Source organism: Kogia breviceps, chromosome 9, assembly GCF_026419965.1.
Source record: "Kogia breviceps isolate mKogBre1 chromosome 9, mKogBre1 haplotype 1, whole genome shotgun sequence".
NCBI classification, from domain to species: Eukaryota; Metazoa; Chordata; class Mammalia; order Artiodactyla; family Physeteridae; genus Kogia; species Kogia breviceps.
The window spans coordinates 23,674,153-23,691,773 of NC_081318.1; the positions used below are offsets into that span (position 1 = coordinate 23,674,153).

The 17,621-nt window shown below is 43.1% G+C and overlaps 1 protein-coding gene and 1 pseudogene across 1 annotated transcript; one reads left to right on the forward strand and one right to left on the reverse strand.

Annotated features, from left to right (window-relative positions):
* Nucleotides 1-3,512: 3,512 nt before the first annotated feature.
* On the reverse strand, nucleotides 3,513-5,350 carry HILPDA (hypoxia inducible lipid droplet associated). The gene is given in 3 exon segments (XM_059074229.2): nucleotides 3,513-4,229; nucleotides 4,232-4,447; nucleotides 5,261-5,350. Coding segments are annotated over 2 exon segments (189 nt in total). The 5' UTR covers nucleotides 4,380-4,447; nucleotides 5,261-5,350; the 3' UTR covers nucleotides 3,513-4,188.
* Nucleotides 5,351-15,432: 10,082 nt separating this feature from the next.
* LOC131763145 (U6 spliceosomal RNA) lies at nucleotides 15,433-15,545 on the forward strand (annotated as a pseudogene).
* The last annotated feature ends 2,076 nt before the right edge of the window (nucleotides 15,546-17,621 follow it).

The following is a 17,621-nucleotide window of genomic DNA, read 5'->3' on the forward strand; positions in this document are numbered from 1 at the left end:
TAAGCGTTAGGAGTGCAGCCCTTCAAACCCAGAAAGCATCACACAGCATACACTTGAAGTGTTTCCTTCCTTTCCTTCCATTCCACGAGATAGCACTACAGTTGAGGTTTCAAGCTAATAATTAAAATATTTAAATACATGCAGTTTTCTAAATATGTTGTGCTTAGTTTCATCTCTATGCCCTTCCTCACACTGTTTGCTCTACTGGGAAACTTCTTCCTAACTTGATAGCCTATTCATTTTTAAAAATTCAGATCCTCTGGGAATTCCCTGGCAGTCCAGTGGTTGGGACTTGGCGCTTTCACTGCCATGGGCCAGATTCAATCCCTGGTCAGGGAATTAAAATCCCGCAAGCCACACGGTTCGGCCAAAATAAAAAAATTAAAAATAAAATAAAATAAAATTCAGATCCTCTAAGAAGCTTTTCCTTAACATCCATCTCCTGCTGTAAATAACTTTATGTAGCCATTGTCCTATACACATTATTCTATAATAAAACCATGAAATATTATTTGTTTACATGCATCCCCCCTTTCATCTTGTGTATGTTATCTGAGGTAGGTAGTGATGAGATCTTAGTCAATGCCTGGCACCCAGTAGGGGCTGTAAGCAATGTATCAGTCAGGATAGGCAAAGTTAGCAAAAAACCCTACGTCACAGTAGCTTAAGACAACAAAGTTTTTTTTTCTCACATACATGTTCATCAGGAACCAGTTGAGAGCTCTACTCCATGGCATCCTCACTCCAGGACCTACACTAATGGAACAGTTCCATTTGGAGCATTGCTGGTCGCTGTGGCAGAAGGAAACAGAGGGCTTTGGAGGTTTTTGAACCTGTGCTTAAATGCTCCAACCTAGAACTGACACAAGTCACTTCTACTCACAGCTTACTGGCTGGAACTAATTACATGGCCCCATCCAACCACAAGGATGTCAGGAAGTACGATTCTATCATGTGCTTTGAAGACAAGGGCAGAAATATTTGGGGAACATTAATGAGGACTACTAATGACCCTTCTAGTCAGTATTATCTCCCAGCTCACTAGTCCTCGGCAGGTGGAATATATTCACTATATGTTCCCCCCACCAAAGGCAACAACCCAAGAGTTCCCTATAGTCACAACGTCAAGTTCAAATTAAAGAATCTGAGTGATGCACAGTACTTCCTATACCAGTTTCAGATGTGGCGTGAGCTAGAGAACTATAAACTAAAAAGACAAGCCATGTGCTACACACCTAATATACACCGGTGGAACAGGGACAGGATAAATGCAGTAAGGAGAGAGGGGACAAGTGGGAGACACAGCAGCCTAGTGATTGTGATGTTTCATTCTGCAGATGTGATGAAAGCCCCTTACCCTGAGGGAAGGGAATATTTCTTGACTAGCCCCCAATTCTGCTTCTTGGAAGGGCATCCTTAGGCAATTGTTCTGTTTGAAGCTGGGAAGATTTAAGGGTTGTTGTTGCAGCATAACCTAATTTGTCCTGACTGATATGGAGATTGGAATCTAGAGGGGGGTGTTGCATACTACAAAAACAAAAAACCCTAATATGTATGACAATAACATGTGGAGGGCAGCAAACAAATCTTATTGGAGGCTGGAAGGATGGCAACCCATGTCATATAGTAGCAAAGTATTTGGTAAAACTGTTGCCTGCAGTAACTTAGAAGTCATACTTTAATAATCTACCTAATAAACTAGGAGAAAGCATCAGAGAACAGAATTTTAGCAGCAGGAATTGTATACAATTGGTTGCATTGACAAAGCACTGCAGGATGAGTTCAGAAGAGAACTGGCCAGACTGCAAGTAGCCATATGGATCCAGAGAGACTATGGAAATCATACGGGTTCACAGAAGCAACTGCTTCTTATCCCTAAGTGGGAATAGATAAAATGGAGAAATGTTTGGAGTGACACAAGTCACTCAAATGACAAACTCCAGTGACAATTCAAACTCAGCTTTGTAGGGAGGGTGACCAACCGTCTGGGTTTGCCCAGAACTGTCCAAGTTTTAACACTGAAAGTCCTGCAACCTTGCCAGGCACAGGGACAGTTGCTTACCCTACTCATAAGAAAGATCAAAACAACCGTATGGCCATCATATCTTTGTTAAAACCTCTTAGTTTAAATTGTTTTACAGCCAAGACCTCATTAAGGCTGTGGCACCCAGTAAACCATTTCAATTAAGCTAAACTGCTAGAGGGAAGAGATATGGGAACATATGTATATGTATAACTGATTCACTTTGTTGTAAAGCAGAAACTAACACAGCATTGTAAAGCAATTATACTCCAATAAAGATGTTAAAAAAAAAAAGCTAAACTGCTTGGGGAAGAGACTTCAGATGCAGCTCTCCAACTGAAAGATCAAAATGCCCCAAAGTAATTGGGGAGGCATGAGAATGAGAAAAGACATCAAAGTTAAGAAATATGTCTAGAAAAGGGCAGCTACTGTCACAACACTGCCTGAAATCAGAGATAAAAACAAACTATAGTTTTGAGAGTACTGTTACCAACACAAGTCACATAAGCCCAGCCAACCACAAAAGACCAGGGAGTACAATCTTATCATGTGCCCAGAAGGTGGGAAGCTGGAAATATCTGTAAACAGCACTAATGACTACCATAGTGCAATAAATAAAAGTGATGCCCAAACCACTGGTTTCTAGGGTAGTGGCACTTAAGCTTAAGAACACTCAGGAAGTAAAACTGACTTAGCAGAGGACACCATGCACCATTCTTACCCTTTGGCAAAAGTAAATCGAACTCACCATAAACAAAATGATGTGTACACCAAAACAAGTGTGTAAATTACCACAGGCCGAGACGGGAATGTGCTTCAACATGGGGTGGGGATGGAGGGGGGTGAATTGAAGGAAAAAAAAAAAAAGACCTCCATTTTTATGGAAAGGCCAAGTTGCTAGGTCTGGGAGAGCAGAAACAATCATCTGTGAGGTCCAGACATTTCACCAGCTGACCTGGAGAACAATCGGAACTCAGTAGTCAGTCTGGTGGATAAGAACGTAGACAAAAAAGCCATGGTCTATTGGACTGATAGTCTTCTTTTCTCCAGAGACTGAAGGTGAGAGGCTAGAAGAAATTATCATTTTTCTTTTTCTTTAGATATGGACAGAGTCAAGAGAGAACTCTAATGGCCTTGGCCTAGGCTCAGAAAACTGGTTAATACAGGGCAGACCCAAGCACGCCTGCCTCCAAGTTCAGAGGTTTATTTACCTTATATTTTTTTTGTTTGGTTTGGTCTTTTGGTTTTTTTGGCCACACCATGCGGCATGTGGGATCTTAGTTCCCCGACCATGGATCGAACCCATGATCTCTGCACTGGGAGCACAGAGCCTTAACCAGTGGACCACCAGGGAAATCCCTACTTTATATTTTAAACAAAGCGTTTTATGTACTTTCCTGCTCCAAAGTTTTAAGATGTGAAACCTCAGATCTGCGAATTAAGACCCTTCCCTACCACTAATTTCAAGGGCAGAAGTCAACAAGACACATTGTAGAAATATACATTCAACTTTATTTCATTAGAAAAATTAATTTAAGCCACACGGTGGCCAAAATGCCCATGTCCTGAGCAGGCACTGTCATCCCACTGGCCTCTTCAGACCAATACACACACACATACACGCTGTTGGAGGAGTGACTTAAAAATGTAAAACAATGAGAACGGGACATAGAATACTCCACCTTCCCCCTTCCTATAGCCAACCCACACACCTCTTCAACTGTTATCCGCACACATAGGAGCTCTCATGGAAGAGAAACTGAACAAATAAACTGACCATAAGACACCCAAACCCAAAGGAACTCTTGGCAGATGCTTAGAAAGTAGAGTTGAAAATAACACAATCTCCCAACAGCTGAAGTTGCAGCACAAGTCCCCGTCTAAGAGAAGACAGAGCCATGCTGCCAAGGACAGCAAAGCATATGGCGGACTGGGGAGAAGAGTGAGATCACTCCATTCCACAGCCACAGGCGACCCACTCATATCTGTGTATTAAACAGGCTTTTTCCAGAGCAACGAGTATGCAGGTGGAGAGGCCCTTCAAGGGCCTAGTAACAGTCAGTTCTCTGATAACACTGATGCTGAGCTTGCCTACCCAGGAACTGGTACAGCTGGACGTATTTAGGCCAGTGTTCCAAGGTTACAGCCGGTGGAGGGAGGTCTTATCACACCCCTCTGGATGGATGGTCTGGAAGGCCCTTGGGGACTCTGTGTTGGCTAGTTGACCTCTGGTGGTCCAGGAGCTCCCAGGAGATGGGCTCTCCAGTAAGCCCCCCAGGGACTCCATCAGTCTAACGAAGATGGAGAGCAGGGTCAGCACCACACCTAAGAGATAGAGGTTCAACATATGCTTCATGGCTCAAAGGATCCCACTCCTTTGTAGAGCAGCAGAGCTGCCTTCTGCTTCTGGAAGGCCTCTGGATCCTGAGGAAAGACAGCGAGGTTAATCTCCAGCCTTTGGGGATATGCGGGGCTCTGACCTTGACCCTGGAGCTAAGCAGGAGGCTCAGCCAGCCAGGGGGACAAGGACCACAGCAGAATCTCCAGGTATATTTACACTGTAAACTCCATGGCTGGGGAATTAGTCTAGCTTCTTGGACTAATTCAAGAACATTCCTTAAAACTTTTACTTCTCCTGTCGCGTATGCACAATCGCTGTTCCACAGTCCACGGACCAGAAACCTTCCTGAAGTAAGGTTTTGGTGAGGGTGGGCAGAGGCGAGAAATGTAAGAAGACGCCCTTGAGAAAGCAAAAGCAACCTGCCTTGAAGTCTCCCTCACACCTCAGTCAGGTTCGAGTTAACCATAAACTTTTTGAAAGTCAAAATAATGCTAAGGGAGTCAAATCTATCAAGTTCACCTACTTAACAAGTACTCCTTGAATACCCACAACGTGTGAGGCACCCTGGAAGGTACTAAGGACTCCGGAGGAGGCCCTGCAGACACGAACCCGACCCTCATGCGCTTCACAGTCCAGGGGCGACAGGCAAGAAAACAGGCAGTTACTACAACAGTTAAGGAGATGCTAAGGGCGCTCTGGGAGGGCACGGCATGGGGGCCTAACCCTACGCTAGCGAAAAAGCAGGGTTGGGCGGCTAAGTGGGGCCCCGGGTGGCGGCGAAGCGATGGGGGACGCTCCCGGCAGCGTAGTCCCAGGCGGGGATTGCCAGGCGGCGCGCGGCGCAAGCAGCCTAGGGGATGGGGGCGGGCAGCCGGGAAGCCCACAGTGCCGCTCACCTCCTGGAGGAAGAGCCGTGAGTGGCCCGCTCGCTGTAATATCTGGTAGTAAGGAGTCGGAAGGAAAGACGGCCAACCAGCAGCGCGAGATGACAACCCAAAAGCCTCTCCGAAGACAAAAGCTCAGGCCGCAGCAAAGCGCAGAAGAGGACGCACACCATGCATTTATAGCCGCGGTGCGGCCCAAAGCCAGCGCACGCGCACTGGAGCCCTGACTAACGCAAGACCGCCGCCCCGCCCCTAGGCGAGGGCGGGCTGGGGTCCGGGGCGGTTCTTTGCGCTTGTGGTCTGGGTTCCTTCGAAAAACACACGTCTTAAGGCTCTGAGTCATTGAGGTGGACCAGGCATGTGGGTTAACTTTGACTGTCTTTTCTCGCTGCAGGAAACTTTTGAAGGAATCAGAAAGCTCATTTTTCCCTCATGCCAAGTCGGTGGAAAATACACCTGAGATGCCCCAATCCAAGGGCCCGCATATTGCATGGGATGAAGTCCGGGCCGCGGGGGATGGGTTCTTCACCGGAGATTTCAACAAAGCACAGATTGTCAGAGGGCCTCCGACCCCCGCCCTACCCTCTGCTCCCAGTTTTCTCCATTCCAGGGACTGAAAAACTGACTTTGTTTCACTTCCTAGAGGTACCAAGATTCCAGACGCCACCCCCTCAGCCTCCAAATCCTGAGGTTTAATTTGCCATTGATATCTCTGGAATGGTGAGACCTTTTTACAACATAAATTCGTTTTTCTGTGAGTTTGTCACATTAAGAAAATGTGAAGTACTCACCTGGCCCTGGTGTCTGCGCTTAATTGCATGCGGCTGAGTGCGTCCCTTTGCACGCACTGAGTCTCAGTTTCCTCGTCTAAAATGTGGCCACTAAATGAAGTTTGAGAATGCTTTGCGATAGAACCAAAGAGCTAGGAGGTCACAGTCCAACTTTATGCCCAGATTTGGGTGCTGGGAAGCCATATTAAGCACCACCCTCCCAGCCCAAGAAATGTCGATGTTCTGTCGTGAGAGCACCCAATGGCGGATCTTGGGAAATAGAGTGCTGGGGACACGCTGGGAGTGGGGAGGCCCCTGGGGAGGAACGTCCACGCGGAAGGCTATCGGTGGTTTCATTGCCTTCCTCCTGGGGAGGAGGGGAGAGGGCCAAAGCTCGGGGGCTGGTGACTCTAGCAGGTCCACTGAGCTCTAGGACTGTCGGTTCCGCGTGTCTGGACTGGACGAGTGACAATCCAGGAGTTCCCTCTCCCTGCGGGCTCTGTGGAAAAGGGACTAAACGAGTCGGGAAGAGCCAAATCCCGGCTGCGACCTTTAACCTACTTTCCTGGCTCAGTCTGCTGTCAGAGGAGGAGGGGCTGGAAAGGCCGCCGGGAAGGGAGAACGTTGGAGATGGAGACGTGCAGGCAGGCAGGCAGGCACTTTGAAATTAACTTTTCTACTCAACACGCAGGAATTTTTGGCTCTTCATTGTACTAGAGTTTCGTCTCTTTTTTTGCTGGACTCGGTGGCTCTTCTCTTGCACTGTTATTTAGGAGAGGCTCCAGCTCTGAAATCATATTACCCGGTGTCCCCCACCCTTGCTAGTTAGGGGCCTTGGGCGAATCCTTTAACCTTTAGGTACTTTAGTTTCCTTAGTTGTTATATGGGATAATAACAGTCCTCACCTGGAAATTAAATGAGTTAATCGACATAAAGCACTGAGAATGGTACCTGGCACATAGGAAACATTGTGTATGTGTTAACGTTATCTGTATCCTCTACTGCAAAACTCCCAGTGAGGGACTTTGCTCACAGTAGACTATGTTCAGTGAGTGAAAACAGGAATTCCACAATAACCCTTTGGGCTCTGCTTATCGGGAGCTCTAAAATTTTATTTTCACATAACTCAAAGGAAGAGATGGGAACCTTTCCAACAATTCCCTCCCTCATATTCATTGCCATTGTCTAAACATCATGCCAGATGGAAACAACCAGAGTTTGGGTGAATATAGCCCAGTGCTTTCCCATCTATCAACTACAAATACTATTGACCATCATCTCTGGGTAGGTATTGGGCCTACCTATATCAAGATTCTTGTCCTGTCTCCACCACCTTGGCCAAGTTAATTAATCCCTTTGAGCCCTAGTCTCCTAATCTGTAAAATGGGGGAAATAATATATAAAACAGAGTTGTGAGGATTTGAAATAAGGCATGTAAAGTATGTGTCACATAGTAGATGATTAATAAGTATTAGCTCTTGCTTTCCTAAAAAGTATAAAGGCAGGTTCTTAGCCTAAAATAAACTTGTCACCTGGTTGGGTAAACAAGACCTAAGAAAGATAACTGGCAACCCAAGTCATGGTAGGGTCGTGGTTAGAAATTAGTCAGACTTGAGTTTGAATCCTGCTCTGCAATTTGCTAAGTATTGTCCTTGGACTCTGCTTGCCTCGGTTTCTTCATTTATAAAACGGGAGTAGTAACAGTTCTTACCTACTAAGATTGTTATGAAGATTAGCTTAAATAATGGATGTAAAGTACTTAGTGTAGATTAGGGCAAGATAAGTGGTAGTTATTAATCTTTTTAGCTTCTAAGGTGGACTGTTATAGATGTACTGCAGTGCTTGGGAGCCCAAAAATGGAGGAAGAGAGAGAACCGGCTGGTTGAGAAAAAATGAAGTAAGAACATAATTAGGATGGCAATGCTTTGCTTGGGGATCTGGAATTTTAATATTCCTCATGACTGAATGGAACAGTGGAAACAAAATAAGCATTCTCCAAGTAACAGACATGCTAAGCATTTTGCTAAATACAGCACATAAATTATTTAAGTTAATTTTCATAACAACCCTTTGAGGTAGGTATTATTACCTCCTTTCTTTATGTGTTAACCATGCTTTTTCCACCAAAAGGAAAAGAGACTTCCCTCTAGCTAGTCTTTTATTCATCCTTCATATCTCAATTCAAACATGTTTCCTCTGGGAACACTTTGCTGACCCTCAGACTCTTGCTACAGGCTCCAGTAGCATGATATACATTTCACTCACTGTTTGTTACCTTACTCTTCGTTGTGTTAATGTCTGCTACCCTTCAAGAACCTGAAAACATCAATGCAAGGAGTATCTGGTCCGATTTTGTTTTCATTCCATCCTAGCACCTAGAACCACGTTGGAGCCTTTCAATAAATGTTTGTTGGTAGAAGGAATAAATGAACAAATGATTATCTTGCCCAGCATCTTCAGGGAGTCCCCACTGTTCCACCAAAGAAGGGTGCATAGAGATCCAAGACAAACCCACTTCAGGGTCTACCTCCTCCTTGGGAACTGCTAACCAGGGAAAGCTCCATATGAGGTGTGTCCTTATCCCCAAGCCCCTCAAAAGAAGTGATTCAATAGTTGGCTAACATAGGAGTACATACTAAGAATACATTAGCTTCAGAAACTTGATCTTATGATCCTGGGTCCATTTAAATAACATGTGCCCACATTGCTGATGAGTATAAATTGGTACACTGTCTATGGAAATAAATTTGGCAATACCTATAAAAATAAAAGAATGCACATGCCCTTTAATCTAGAATTCCACTTCTAGGAATGATCATTACAGACACCTCCTGCACGTGAAGAATAGAATATGAGGCAGCCATTGCAGCACTTTTTGTAATAACCAAAGATTGGGGGAAAAAAATAGAACAGCGAGCTTATCAGTAGGGGACTGGTTAAGTCTATGACCACTAGCAGAATTGCACATTCATACAGTGGGTTACCATGAAGCCAGCAAAAAAGAATAAGTAGTTTTGCACATATGAACATGATTTCCACAGAATTAAATGGATAAAGCAAGTGTATAGTGGGTGTAGAGTATGCTACAGTTTGTGTTAAAACAAACACAAGATAGGATGTACAAAATGAGATACCACCTCCTACCCACTAGGATGGCAGAAAGTAAAATTACAAGTGTTGATGAGGATGTGGAGAAAATGGGACACTTATACGTTACTCTTGGGAATGTAAAATGGTGCAGCTGCTGCTGAAAACAATTTGACAGATCTCAAAAAGTTAAACATAGAGTTACCGTATGAGCCATCAATTCCACTGCTAAGCATATACCCAAGAGAATTGAAGACATGGGTTTACACAAAAACCTGTACACAAGTGTTCATAGCAGCATTATTCATAATAGTTAAAAAATGGAAGCAACCCAAATGTACATCAACTGATGAATGGGTAAATAAAATATGGTACAATGGAATATTATTTAGCCATAAAAATGAAGTATTAATACATGCTACAATATGGAGGAACCTTGAAAATGTTATGCTACGTGAAGAAGTCAGACACAAAAGGACACATATTGCATGATTCCATATACATGAAATGTCCAGAATAGGCAAATCCATAGAAACAGAAAGTAGATTAGTGGTTGCCAGGGACTGGAGGGAGAGGGGAATGGGGAGTGACAGCTTTTTGGGGATGATGAAAATGTTCTAAAATTAGACAGTGGTGATGGTTACACAACTCTGTAAACCACTGAATTGCACACTTTAAAAGGGTGAATTTTGGCATGTGAATTACATCTGAATAATAGGTGTTATTCTTTAAAAAGAAGGACAAATTAAAAGACATCTTCACAGACTGAGATACAGAGAACAAACTAGTGGTTACCAGTGGCGGGTATGTGTGTGTGTGCAGTATAGGGGTTGGGGAGTGGGAGGTACAAACTGTTGGGTGTAAGATAGGCTCAAGGATGTATTGTACAATACGGGGAATATAGCCAATATTTTGCAATAACTGTAAATGGTACGTACCTTTTTTTTTTAGCTTTTTATTTTATATTGGAGTAGAGCCTATTAACAATGTTGTGATAGTTTTAGGTGCACAGCAAAGGGACTCAGCCATACATATGCATGTATCCAGTCTCAGAAAGTAACTTTTAAATTGTATGAAATTATTTAAAAAGATATCTTCAGATGACAAACAAAAACAGAATTAACCATTATAGAGCCTTTAAAATTTATTTATTTATTTTGGGCTCACCACACATCTTAGTTCACACCTTCACAGGGAAACGTGGAGTCCTAACCACTGGACCACCAGGGAATTTTCTATAGACCCTTATTAGGGAAACTTTTGAAGCATGTACCTAAGAAGAAAACTGAACCTTAGAAGGAAATAGATGCAAGAAAATGTGAGTAGTCATTTAGAAAACATATGAATAAATCTAAACAAATAATGACTACTTAAAACCATTTTTAATGATAATGATTACTTTGGCAAAATAAAACCAGCAAGATGAACTAAAAAAAAAAATAAAACAGTAAAGGTTTAAGATAGGACTGGTGAGCAGAGAAAGTTGAGCATGTCTTCTTATATAAAAGAAATATAGATATTGATTAATTTTAGACCTTTGAAGTCTTTATTAAAATGTTAAGCGTGGCTTTTCCTCAACCTTCCCTTCCTGAACAATTCAGTCTTCAAGCCATTGGGTAGAATAGAGCAGGTGTCTTGCAGTAAAGAGAAGGACCATGGCCCAGGGTGGAAAGTCTCTCTTATTTTCTGCTGTATACTCAGTGTCTAAAACATCATTCGATGTATATCTGTTGAATGCGTGGACTCTCTCCCTCCCTTCTGGACCCCATCAAATGTCATTTCTCAGGGAGGGCTTCCTAATCACCCTACACAAAGCAACACCCCTCACCCTCTCCATCTCCCTGACTCTGCTTCATTTGTTCTTCATAGTACTCAACACCACCAAACCTATTTTATATTTCCTAGTTAATTGTCTATCTTCCCTCACTAGAAGGTAGCTCCTTGAGGACAAGAACTTGGACTGTTTTGTCAGTTAATATATACCTAAACCCAGAGCAGTGTCTGGCATATAGTAGGTGTTCAATAAATATTTATTGAATGAATGAATAATAATATTTGTATATCAGATATTTGACATTTTTTAAAAAAGAACAGCTGCTCAATGATTGGTTCTATTTGTTTGTATTTATTGTTCAACAACATTTTAACAATGATCATTTCTGGGTGATATGGTTATGGGCTTCTTTTTTTCCTCAAATCTTCTCCCATATGCAACTGTTATTTATACCATTAGAAGAAAAATTTTAACTTACTAACATTTTGTAAATTAATTGCTTATGCAGCATTGTGACAATGACACATATGCAATGAGGGGAAAACAGCCAAGTGAGTTTGGATGGGGAAATCAGGGCAAGAGCCCTGAGAGCTGTGGGAAGTGGGAGGGCGTGGGAGGGCTATGGTAGTGCAGAGCACCAGAGCAGGGTGCCCATGGAGGGGAGAGCCAGCCCTGAAACATGGGCAGAGGGCATCCAAGGCAAACAGTGGCTTCTTCACCCTTATCTAGGCCAGGGATCTCAATTCTGAGTCTACTTCTGGAACTAACTACCCACTGACCTGGGGCAAGTCACTGCACCAGGCCTCAGTTTCCTCTTCTGTGAAATGCAGGACTAAGGGAAATGAGCTATCTCTATGTCTTTCTACCTCACAGGTTTGTGGTTCCAGAACGTGCACTCAGAGGCTACAGCCTGGATAGTGTGTGTGTATGTGTGTGTGTTAGAGAGAGAGAGAGAGAGAGAGAGTCCTGAAGGCACAATAGACCTCTGTCCCCAATCTGAATTTGGGAAATGCTGGATGAACCATTCACAGTAGGAAAAACAGTATTTAAAACTATAGGACTTCCCTGGTGGCGCAGTGGTTAAGAATCCACCTGCCAATGCAGGGGCACGGGTTCAAGCCCTGGTCTGGGAAGATCCCACATGCCACGGAGCAACTAAGCCCAAGCGTACAACTACTGAGCCTGCACTCTGGAGCCCACGAGCCACAACTACTGAGCCCGCAAGCCACAACTACTGAAGCCTGCATGTCTAGAGCCCATGCTCCGCAACAAGAGAAGCCACCACAGTGAGAAGCCTGCACACTCCAACGAAGAGTAGCCCCTGCTCGCCACAACTAGAGAAAGCCCGCGCACAGCAATGAAGACCCAATGCAGCCAAAAATAAATAAATAAATAAATAATAGAATTTATTAAATAAATAAATGAATAAAGCTATAGGACTTCCCTGGTGGTGCAGTGGTTAAGAATCCGCCTGGCAATGCAGGGATGCTGGTTCAATCCCTGGTCTGGGAAGATCCCAGATACCACGGAGCAGCTAAGCCTGTGCACCACAACTACTGAGCCCACGTGCTACAACTACTGAAGCCTGCGCACCTAGAGCCCATGCTTCACAACGAGACAAGCCACTGCAGTGAGAAGCCTGCACACTGCAAGGTAGAGTAGCCCCCGCTTGCCCCAACTAGAGAAAGCCCGCACACAGCAATGAAGACCCAATGCCGCCCCAAAAATAAATAAACAAACAAATAAATAAGTAAGTAAAACTATATGGGCCATATAAGTTAACAGTGAAAAATTTATATATATTGAGAGACTGATAGGAAATACTCTTTTTTTTTTTTTTTTTTTTTTTTTTTTTACTGTATGTGGGCCTCTCACTGTTGTGTCCTCTCCCATTGCAGAGCACAGGCTCCGGACGCGCAGGCTCAGCGGCTATGGCTCACGGGCCCAGCCGCTCCGCGGCATGTGGGATCTTCCCAGACTGGGGCACGAACCCATATCCCCATATCCCCTGCATCGGCAGGCGGACTCTCAACCACTGCGCCACCAGGGAAGCCCAGGAGTACGGCGTCTTAAGCTCTGGACCACCAGGGAAGTCCCATGTTTTGAAGAATAAATGAAATTATGCAGGCAAAGCATTTCGTACAGGCACTGATGTGCTCAACTGATATTAGTTATATTTTGTTATTATTATCCTTAAGTTATGTGCCTGAGGCTGTACTGGGTGCTGGGGATGCAGCAATGAACAAGACCGGGTCTCTGCCCCATTCTACCCCCAGGGATCTAATACCCTGATTCAACTCCCACTGCCACACTTGATCAAATGAGATTTGAGTTTTCCACACCAAACTCAGATAGCCTCAATTATACATGTGGCCTCGTATCCCTTCCTGCACTGCCTTGTTGAGAAAGGTAACTTTAAATCAAGTAAAATCTTGAATTATAAGTTCTTTGAGGGCAGAACTTTAAATTACTTGTTCCACTGAAGAGCACAACAATACACGTTTGGAAAATTAATGAAGTGTAATCATCCCTTACATATGCAGAGGACTGTTGGCAAAGCACTTTTCTCTTTTTAAAAATTTTTTTTAAAAATTTATTTATTTTATTTATTTATTTTTGTCTGCGTTGGGTCTTTGTTGCTGCGCGCGGGCTTCCTCTAGTCGGGGCAAGCAAGGGCTACTCTTCGTTGCGGTGTGTCGGCTTCTCATTGTGGTGGCTTCTCTTGTTGCAGAGCACGGGCTCTAGGCGTGTGGGCTTCAGTAGTTGTGGCGCACAGGCTTAGCTGCTCCGTGGTATCTGGGATCTTCCCGGACCAGGGACCAAACACATGTCGCCTGCATTGGCAGGCAGATTCTTAACCACTGTGCCACCAGGGAAATCCTATATCAGGGTTTCTGAAATATTAAAAATAGCGCTGGGGAAATTTTTAGTGTGGATAAGGCTGATTTCCTAATTCTGAAGGGTGAATAGAGAGCAAATTTTTTTTCTAACCTTGTGATCCCTACACAAAGATCACAGACCCTATAATACAAATAAAATAAAAGCAAGATTTATGCCACTTCTCATAGACCTTCAGACCCAGAGGCAATAACAAAACAAAACAAAACAAAACAAAAAAGATGGTAGCAAGTGTTGACAAGGATTTGGAGAAATATGAACCTTCATAAACTGCTGGTGGGAATGTAAGTGATGTTGCTTCTTTGGAAAAAAGTTTGCTAGTTCCTCAAGAAATTAAACACAGTAGCTGTACATCTGAAACTAAGACAACATTGTTAACTATGCTCCAATACAAAATAAAATTTTTTTTAAAAAGAGTTACTAAAAAAAAAAAAAAAAAAGAGTTACTATATGACCTAGAAATTGTATACTTTAAAAGGGTGAAGTTAATTGTATGTTATTGTACCTCAATAATAAAAACAAGGTTTCCAACCCATCTCTGTGCTCTATCCATGAATCTCCCATCTCCAAAGGCAACCACTTTCAACAGTCTCTTGTGCATCCTTCCCCAAAAACCTAGATATCTATGGATATATAGATATCTATAGATATAGATGTATAGGTACATAGATTTGCAAAGGTGTAATTTAAAAATTCTATTCAAAGGAATATTTTTCTGGATATTTCATATAAATGAATCCTGCAGTTGGTGATCTTTTGTGTCTGGCTTCTTTTATTTAGCATAATGTCTTCAAGGTTCATCCATGCTATAGCATGTATCAGAATTTCATATCTTTTTTTAACTGAAGTATAGTTGATGTACAATATTATATAAGTTACAGGTGTACAATATAGTGATTCACAATTTTTAAAAATTAGAATTTCATTTCATTTCTTTTAATGTCCAAATAATATTCCATTTTATGGATATACAACATTTTGCTCATTCATTCATCAGTTGATAGACATTTGGGTTATTTCCACTCTTTGCCTGTTTATGAATGATGCTGATATGAATATTTGTATACAGGTTTTTATATGGACATATGTTTTCAATTCTCTTGAGTGTATAACTAAGAGTGGTAACTCTATATTTACTATTTCCTGGAACCACCAAACTGTTTTCCAAAGTGGCTGCATCATTTTACAACCCCACTAGCAATGTATAAGGGTTTCTCCATATTCTTGTCAACACTTTTTATTGTCTTCCTTTTTTATTTCCATTGCCCTACTGGTTGTGAAGTGGTATCTCATCATGATTTTGAGTTCCCTAATGACTAACGATGTTGAGCATCTTTTCATATGTATATTGTTTATTTGTATATCTTCTTTGGAGAAATGTCCATTTAACTCCTTTACCCACTTTTTTTTTTTTTTTTGCGGTACGCGGGCCTCTCCCTGTTGTGGCCTCTCCCGTTGCGGAGCACAGGCTCCGGACGCGCAGGCTCAGTAGCTGTGGCTCACGGGCCTAGTTGCTCTGTGACGTGTGGGATCTTCCCAGACCAGGGCTCGAACCCGTGTCCCCTGCATTGGCAGGCAGATTCTCAACCAGTGCACCACCAGGGAAGCCCTATGTTCTTACTTTTAAATGCTAATTTGGCTAAGTATAAATTCTAGTTTGCTAGATATTTACTCTCAGACATTTAAAAATATTATTCCTTGATACAGAGAAGAAGCATGGCCTCTGTGCAAGGATGACACGCAAATTCGTGAAGCGTTCCTTATTTTTATGACCCTAGAAGGCAGAAGCACCAAAGTCAGCTCAGGGTCTTGGGAGCTGTAGTCAGCTGGGTCAGAAGGGACCCCGGGTGTCTGTGCTGCAGCTGTCTGTGGGGAAGGGATGTCATTAATTCATATGTAAAAGTTCTACAACTCTGAGCTGGCTGAGTTACCCTCATTCGATTTATGAAAAAAATTTGCTAAAGCAAATTAATGCTATGAACAAAAATTACAGGGAACCAGCTTAACCAATTTAAGAGAACAAACTTTCCAAGTACTTTAAGTAGGCACCAGTTGTTTGCAAACCATGTGCTAATATGCGAGTGACTTGTTTACTAAAGGAGGCCCATAGGGCTCTTACTGGCAATCCTTTGCTTTGAGTTACAGTATATATGTGAATGGTAGAAAGTGGCATCTTTCTAGGGTTATTGTATCAGGTGTTTGGGGGTTTTGTAGTTCCCACTCTAGTTCTCCTGCACACCCACTCTCTCTCTCAACCCATTCTCCCTTCTGTCCCCCACTCCCTTGACAGAGCTGGATATATGGATCCTGGAATGGGATTTCCCAAAGCCTCTGCCCAGGCAGTCTGAAAACCTTCCCCAGCCAGCCTAGTCCAGGCAGGGACTCCTTGGGTCCTGACTGTGCAGGTGCCAGGAGGGTGGGACGAGGTGTGTACACCTGCGCACAGGTGAGTGGGCGTCCTTTCCACCCTGTCCCCATGGGGCCCCGGGGCTCTTGAGGTTCAACACTGCTCAGCAGTGGAGGAGGTTTCTCAACTGCTTGTCCCAGATGTGCCTTTAGTGTCATGTAAGAAGTTTTAAAGTTATATTTATTTTGTCAGGTTTTTTTTTTGTCGTGTTTTTTTTTTTTTTGATTGCACAAAACACTAAGTCTGAGAGGCTGCATTCTGTTTCTCCTTTAAAGCTTTGCCTTCTTTCTGAACTTCCTTTTCCACCCAATGGAAAGAGCCCAGATGCAGCCCTGGCCACTGCCACCGCCCCCCCACCGCCCCTCCTCACGCCAGGGACCCTTTCCATGGTTCGCTGTATTTAGCTTTGAGTTTCTCTGTGTCTGGTCAACCCCCGTGTGTATATAACCCAGGCCGTTGCTTGGGAAGAAGCAGGGTGCTTACCCCCTGCCAGTGCCTTTTTCTGGAGGAAACTCCCCTGAGCGTTCTCCTTCCTTCTGCACCCCTCTCCCCACGACACCTTTGGAGAAAACTGAGCTGTTACAAACCCTTGCACAGTGCCTGTCCAACAGACTGCAGGTGCTCTGTACCTAACTGAATAAAGGCTCTGGAGACCACGGTGAAAAAAAAAAAAAAAAAAAAAATATATATATATATTATTCCTTTGTCATCTAGCTTACATTAATCATAGAAGGTAAGGATTCATGTCATTCACTTCTGGACAATCCTCAGCCACTATCTCTTGGCCTCTTTTTATTCTATTTTCTCCTTACAGAACGCCAATTCGATGAATATTAGTCCTACTCATTCTGATTATCATGTCCCTTAATTTTTCCTTCATATTTTCCATATTTCTGTCTCTCTCTACTACATTCTGTGTAACTTTTTTTTTTTTTTTTGCGGTACGCAGGCCTCTCACTGTTGTGGCCTCTCCCGTTGCAGAGCACAGGCTCCGGACGCCCAGCCGCTCCGCGGCATGTGGGATCTTCCTGGACCGGGGCACGAACCCGCGTCCCCTACATCGGCAGGTGGACTCTCAACCACTGCGCCACCAGGGAAGCCCGTCTGTGTAATTTTTTAGATTTTTTTCTTTTTTAGTTCACCAATTTTGTCTTCCATTCCATCTAAATCTCTGTTTAACTTGCCCATTTAGTTCTTAACTGTGACTATTATGGCTTTCATTTTTAGATGTTCAATTTGATTTGTTTTTCAAACCTCTTTCATCTTTTTTTGGTAGCGTATGGTCCTTTTCTCATGTTTTCAGTTTCTTCTTAGTTTTCTTTAAACATTAAAAAAAAAGTTTTTTTTTCCTCTGTACCTAATAATTCTATTATCAGAGTTGGAAAGCCTCTTATGCAGCTATTTATTGGGTCTGTTGACATTTGTTCATGGAGATTT